General features: G+C 31.0%; 1 protein-coding gene across 1 annotated transcript in view; it reads right to left on the reverse strand.

Annotated features, from left to right (window-relative positions):
- Positions 1–289: 289 nt before the first annotated feature.
- Positions 290–7,729, reverse strand: part of tunar (TCL1 upstream neural differentiation-associated RNA) — a 10,709-nt gene continuing 3,269 nt past the window's right edge. The window contains exon 2 of the mRNA XM_073827628.1: positions 290–1,769. Coding sequence (XP_073683729.1) covers positions 1,584–1,769 — 186 coding nt within the window. The 3' untranslated portion in view covers positions 290–1,583. The remainder of the gene's footprint in view (positions 1,770–7,729) is intronic.

Raw genomic sequence — 7,729 nt, forward strand, 5'->3', positions numbered from 1 at the left:
TTTTGTAAAATTCCTACTGTAAACCTATCAATTTAATTTTTGATTAGTATTATGCATTGTTAAGAACTTAATTTGGACAACTTTAAAGGTGATTTTCTCAGTATTTAGATTTTTTTGCACCCTTATATTCCAGATTTTCAAATAGATGTATCTCGGCCAAATATTGTCCTATCCTAACAAACTATACATCAATAGAAAGCTTATTTATTGAGCTTTCATATGATGTATATATCTCAGTTTTGTAAAATTTAACCTTATGACTGGTTTTGTGGTCCAGGGTCACATTTGATGATCAGCAATTAAACCTTTCCATTCTCATCTCCTGCTGCCATTATGAACTTTATAAACAGAAGCTGAAAGATAGGAAAACTGCCATTACTGTAAGACTTTAAGACTCTTTATGTTAATAATATACTGTAAGATTATTTAAACAGAGAGGCTAGAGAATATCTTGCAGAAATACAGGCACTTTATGCACTGACAACTGGACTTCATATACTTTCAGTCTTATATACTTCACTGACATAATGTACATTCATTCACTTATATATGTGAAAATATTCTTCACAAATATTCTTGTGCTTTTATTAACATTAGTACAGTCTCATGTTGGTGTTAGGACAAAATCTAGAAATGAAAAACTATTTGGATCAAACAAATGAAATGATTTTCTTTCATTTATAAAATAATATGCAAACTATTTGCATGAAATAAATAAATTAATTTCCTTTATTTTCATAAAATAGTATGCTTTTGTGGCCTTGTATGCTTCTGTGCATCAATACATATTGTCTGAATTGATGCAGATATGAATGTGTCGATCATTCTTAAGGCAACACTGTCTGTACATTAGATGAACAGTCTGTCTGTTTGAGTAAAAAAAGGTTTCTCTCATTCAAAACAATGGGAAACAGTAATGTATTAAATTCACATACATAAGAAACACCTACACAGTCAATATTTCAATAAATCACCCTACATCCTAAAACTTCTTAAACCCACACGAAACAATACTGAACAAGATCTGCAAATAAGCATTGCACAAAATAACGAAATGGTTAAATAATTCGCCGAATGGCACGCTTTACAGCCAAACTACTGAGTGCTGTACAGATGTACTGTGTGTATTAAAATGCTCGTGACAAAATTCAGTCTATATCAAGATCTATTTCAAAGCTCAGGTCTAATAATAAGCGATTTATTGTAAACAGCAACGTTTTAAATACAGTATAAACCTGAAACTGTCGCCTGCAGAAGTTCGTAAGAAACATCATTGTACGGTTGTTTACTATTAAAAAGCATTGACTGGGAACGTCCTGTGGACTGAGCCATGCATAGAAACGCTCCTGCTTCGCTTGATCCGGGATGTGAATATGGAAATAACGTGCATATTTACAGCTTATGGGGTTCCTGGTATCGTCTGTGTTTGAAGGGAATCTGTCCTCCGTGTTTTTCCCTCCGGAGGCACGACTCCATAGCAGAAGTGTCTGTATTCCCATGATTCCCTGGTGGAACGGCCTGGTTTTTCCATGCCAGAATCTCACTGCCAGTCATAGTTCCAGTGAATTCCAGTGTTGTGGATTTTACAGGGTGGTGTAGATGTAGACAAAGATGATGACCACTAGGTTGAGGATCGTCCCGATGATTCCCAGCATGGCCAGAATAGACTCTTCCTTGCTTTCCTTGTCTTGAATGCCCTTTTCCTCATCACTCAGAGCAGTGTTTACCATTTTCCTAGGAGAAGTCTGCAGTTTTCCTCTCACACCAATCTGGGAAAAAAAACACACCAGCTGATCATCAATCGATATAATGGCAAAATCTTCATTAGGACTTATATAAATGTGTGTAACAAACTGAATTAAATGTTGTAGTAAAAGAATAAATGAATGCAAACTGGTCAAAAAGCAACCTATATATATGGGTCAAAGACGTTAAGATGTCCACATCAAAAGACACTCACAAAAGTGATTTCAGGTCCATAGAAAGCACATTAAATGTAGGTAAAGTGTCTGCTTTTAAGGTTTCAAATAAGTTTTTTGGAGAATAAAATGTCGATTCTGCTTCCATAAAATAATGTTACATCTTACACACACAAACATTTTTTACGACATGCTTATTCTGACTTGTACATATTAAAATATATTAAAGAATAAGGGAGCATATTACATTTTATTGGTTTTTAAATGAGGAAAAAAATCTTATTGACAAATGGGCAAAATCTAGCATAGTTGCAAATTTTGAAAAAAAAAAAAGTAGAATTACAACTTATTAGTATTTGGGGTGAAAGTTATTTGTCTTTCATAAATTGATTTTTGTTGTAAATATGCCTGACAAGATTGCTCAACTTAAAAAAAAAAAAAAAACATTTTTAAAAGTAAATCAACTGCATACTTTAGTTGTAATATAGCACAATGATAGTATCGGTTGCATTGCATTTTTACATTTATTATGGTGCTAAATGATAACTATTTTTATATACTATGTTATTTACAGTATATGATGCTTTAATTGACTGCAAAAAATACCATGGTACATGTTCAAAAAACCATGGTAGTACTGTGTACGGTGTGTGGACACAATACAGTGTCCAATTTTTATTTTTTTATTTATTTAATTATTATTTATTTATTTTTATTTTTACATTAATTTTGTTATTGGGTCATAGACATAAAAAGGGTTAAAGCATAAAAACAAGTGTAATACTGCTTTAAATTGTTGTTTTTCCAAAAAAAAAAAATTAAAAAGTTTTCTGTTTAATTTCATTGCATTTTTGTTTTTGTTTTTCTGAGCAAAAAATAAATATTATGCATTTTTCCCTGATTTACAGAAGACACCCACTAAAATGTCATTTAGTTTAACCATCTTGTCAGGCATATTTACAACAAAAATCAATTTATGACACATTAAAAGATTAATTACTTTCACCCCAAATACTAATTAGTTGTAATTTTACATTTTTAAAAATTGCTACTATCCTAGGTTTCGCCCATTTGTCAGTAAGAATTTTTTACTAATTTAAAACAATAAAATGTTCCCTTATTCTTCAATTTCAATATGTTCAAGTCAGAATAAGCACGTTGTTTGAATTTTTACATAAATTGTGTATTACACTGAATGACAACGTCACATTATTTCAACCAAATTTTGACATTTTATTCTCCAAAAACATTTGAAACCTTAAAGGTAGACACTTTACTTACATTTAATGTGCTTTTCTATTAATTTTTGTAAATTTGACCCATATATTTTGTGTAAAATAAAAATAGTATATTTTTAATTAAATAAATTGAAAATGAAAATACTTTTTTTAAAGGTTGTATATATTTTTAAAAATAAAAATGCTAGCAATATTCACATTAATAAGAGAATAGTATATTAAGGTACTGGTCACTGCAGCATTTCTCCGCTCAGTTGCACTGGTTTTCCTCAAGCTTTTAGAGTGATGATTTATTAAGGGCCATGAAAGAGATTTTTCCTCAATAATATATTCATTTCTATCGTCCCCTGAATAAAACATAATCAGCCGCTAAAAAATGTGCTTGAACTTAGAAAAGCGATGTAGACTGCATATTTTTGACCCTATTTAGCATTTATGCTTTCTAATAATTTATGTATACATGTTACAAATAGTACAAGTACACTGTATACAAAGTTGTGTGCAGTCAGGCCAAAATTATTTTTAAAAACACCTAAAAAGTTTTCTTAAAAATGTGGGCACTTCTGGTTCTGTGGTATTTAATTTGCTAATAATGTCCAACAGATTTTAAGATTGAAAGTATGATAAGAGACATTAATGTGACCTTCATATATGAATAAAGAATAAAAAATACAGATAAATGATCTGATGTTTTAATCTGTGGTTTGCAATAATAAAAGCAACCCTTGTAGTTGAAGAATCAGCCGTTTCTCTTCTGCACACGCAATAGAAGAGGATTTTTGGAGGCGTCTGATGGCAGACTGACACGCTATACTGCTGGATGATATGATTTGGGGATCCCTGGGGGCTCATTCATGGTCCAGATTCATGATGAATGCAGTCCTTCATGTGTTTTGGCATTTAATCGGTCCATAAGGGCTGGACAACAATGTGCCAGACCTTTTGTCATGAACACAGGAGCAAGAGACACAATAGATGCCTGCAGGAATTGTAGTTTATTCTGAACGATCTTTCCTAGAATCCTATATCTCTAAAAGAGCCTCGTATTGCAAAATAGTGGCAAATGAAATAAAATCAGTTTTTCGGATTTTTTTAATGCTTTTGATAATCATAACAGTCATAATGGGAATCATATTCTCTAAATGGTTTAATTGATAGCTTAGAGGTTTTTTTATCAAGTAAAAGCTCTTTTAGTGTAATTGTACAAACATCCACCTTCAGCTGGTGCTGTCAAATCTGTACTGATTTTGTAAATGTAAATGTAAGAATATCTTTAGTAATATTTCCAGATGATCACTTACTGGACCGAAGCAGCTTGGCTTTACTTGATTCTCCACAATGTTTTTTTTAGAAAATCATTGAGTCTCAAATCTGCTCATCAGGATCTTTAGAGGAACCAACTTTCACTGTTCCTCAGTGGAGGAATGATTTTCCCAAGCCTCAAAAACATCTCACATCTTTTGAGAAATGTTTATTTGTTCATCTCTCAACCATTGGACTGCATTGCATTATATGTTTGGAGCATTTCAATCTCATTTTACTAAGACATATTGTTGGAGATATGGAGCGACAACTGATATTTAGATCATTTTATGTGAATATCTACTGTTATAAAGATATCATTGTCTTACATTACAAGCATCAGAATTTCATCATATAAATATCAGCATTTGCAGCAAATTGCATATTTTTGGACAGTTTAAGTCTCTGATTAAGACTGAGCTGTTTTTACCTCCATATTCTTACTATATGAGCCGTAAAAACCTGATGGATCAAATCTGATATTCAACAAAAAACACACGTGACCATGGACAACAAAACCAAAAAAAAACAACTTAATAGTTATCACCTTACTTACCCAGTTGATTGATTACATTGATAATTGCAAACAATCAAGTTTTTTTGCACTCATTTGCATAGATTTCTAGTACAAAAATCTAAACAATGGATGAAGTCAGTTTCAGTTTATTTTGACATATTAGAGTCAAAAGTTTTTACATTTTGTCACTCCATAATTCAGAAAATACTTAGAACAGACAGACAGGAACAGACAGTTTTTTGGAAAATAAAATGTTGTATAAAATCAAGCAAATGATATATAAACAAATCCCTCTGTGAAAACCTTCAGAATATAGACAGGAATATAAATGTATAGTTTGGTGTGTGTAAGTGCTACTGAAGTGGAGATTTATGGCTCAGTGTCGGAGAAAAAACTCATTTTGAGAAAATGGCCTTTAAAAATATGTATTGTAATTGAAATCTATTGACACAAATAGATAAAGTGCTATAAAAGAAACACTTAACAGTGTCTTGGATGTTTTCTTTCCACTAATCTGAAAAAACACTTTATGAAAAACCAAAAAGCCTGAAATCTCAAACTTGACAGATGCCTGAAAAACTGTGTTTTTGCCTGCAGTGCCTCCCCCTAAGTAAAGATCATGTTCCATGAAGATATTTTGTAAATTTCCTACTGTAAATATATCAAAACTCAATTTTTTATTAGTAATATGCATTGCTAAGAACTTCATTTGGACAACTTTAAAGGCGATTTTCTCAATATTTAGATTTTTTGCACCCTCAGATTTTCAAATAGTTGTATCTCAGGCCAAATATTGTCCAATCCCAACAAACCATACATCGATAAAAAGCTTTCAGGTGATGTATTCATCTCAATTAAAAAAAAAATTGTCCCTTATGACTGGTTTTGTAGTCCAGGGTCACATATGCAGTTTATTTAAAGGCTCAATAATGTTTTCCATTATAAACAAAATTGACTTTTCAGCATTTTCCAAGCATATTAAGACTTTTTAGTTCATGTTGTGTGTATTTGTGATGTATAGCAGGCCACAGATCCTCTGAGAGTGTCATAAACAGGGCTTTCCTCGAAGCGAACCCTCCTATTGTACGCTAGATGTGCTCTCATGCATGAAGACAACTGCTCCGTGATGATAGAAGACATGCTAGAGAGTGTCAGACGTGCCAGAATAGGAGGCTGGAAACAGCTTCACTAGAAAGAGCAGCTGCGCGGCGTTCTGAAACAAAGTGGACGGCGTCCAAAACCACTTTACCAACTGGCCAGCTGGGAGCAAAACCACATCGAGCCGGCCAAGCTGTGTGACATTAGTCCAGGAACATTGGTCATGAGGTACTCTGGACATATCATTTGATAAAAACTTAAGAATAAAGCCCAGCCATCTGTAGAGTTCGAGGATGAATTCAAATGCTATTTGTTTTAGGGTTGCACCATCGAGTGCAGGTGACAGAAAGCTGAAAAATGACGCTTTTAGAAATCAAAAGGGTGTTTCACGCTACACTTTATGTGTTTCCAACACCGAATGACGCTGCCAGTGAAACAACACGCTGCTCAAATGTGGTTTCGCAACAAAGAATCAATCCTAAAAGGCCTGTTTAAATATGCATGTGCTTTGTACAGTCACAAAAACTTACACCAAGAGTTTCGTTGCAGCATCTGAGAGATTTCAGCAATCTTAGATTTTTGTTTGGTGCTTTTGTAGTGTTTCATGAAATCACTTTTCTTTCCTCATATGACATACTCATTCCAAAGGGCATTTGTAAACACTGCTATCCAAATTTTAGACTTTGTTGAAACTTTATATGTGCACAGCGTAAAACAAGATTTCTCAACATTGTAAGTAAAAATAAGTGAAGTATGTTTTATAAAATAATATTTATGCTTCAACTTTCTACTTTTACACTGAAAAATCACTGTATGATGTACAATCTTTACTAAGCAATTATTAGTATGTTTCAGAAATAATTACAAAACATCAAGTAACACATTCAACTAAACATAAAATTTTAAAGTAGAAAGACTGAAATACTATTTTTTGCAAAACATGAAAAATGCAATTGAAAATTAGTTTGAAGTCAATTCTACAACAATAGTTTTCTATATATATCTGTTAAAAGTCCAATTTAAGAATAGACTAGCAAATAAATGACATCAAAGTAAACAAAACAACACTGCACAGGCTTTTACGTCCATTTCATGGAGAAAAGTCATTTTTCAACATATCTTATACTGTTATATACTGAAAAAAAAGTGAATAATCAAAGTACATGCAGTAATTAATAATTTTTTATTGTAATATAATTATTTTTTTTTTATGAGGTTATATACTGAAAAAAGAAATTGCACATTTAATTGCAATATATATTGCAATTAAATGTACAATTTCTGTGTGGACTTTTTTATCAATGCCAAGAAATGAGATTTAGAAAAAATACGTTTGTGAAAAAGATATATACAATCATCCAAAGTGAATTTTTTATTATTATTATAATTATTATTATTGTTGTCGTTATTATTATCATTATTATTATTATTCATTGAATAAACATTTTTTTAATTGTAATATTGTTTTCATTTTATATATATATATATATATATATATATATATATATATATATATATATATATATATATATATATATATATATATATATATATATATATATATATATATATATATATATTATATATATATATATATATATATATATATATATATATATATATATATATATATATATATATATATATATATATAT

This window comes from Garra rufa, chromosome 21 (genome assembly GCF_049309525.1).
Source record: "Garra rufa chromosome 21, GarRuf1.0, whole genome shotgun sequence".
NCBI classification, from domain to species: Eukaryota; Metazoa; Chordata; class Actinopteri; order Cypriniformes; family Cyprinidae; genus Garra; species Garra rufa.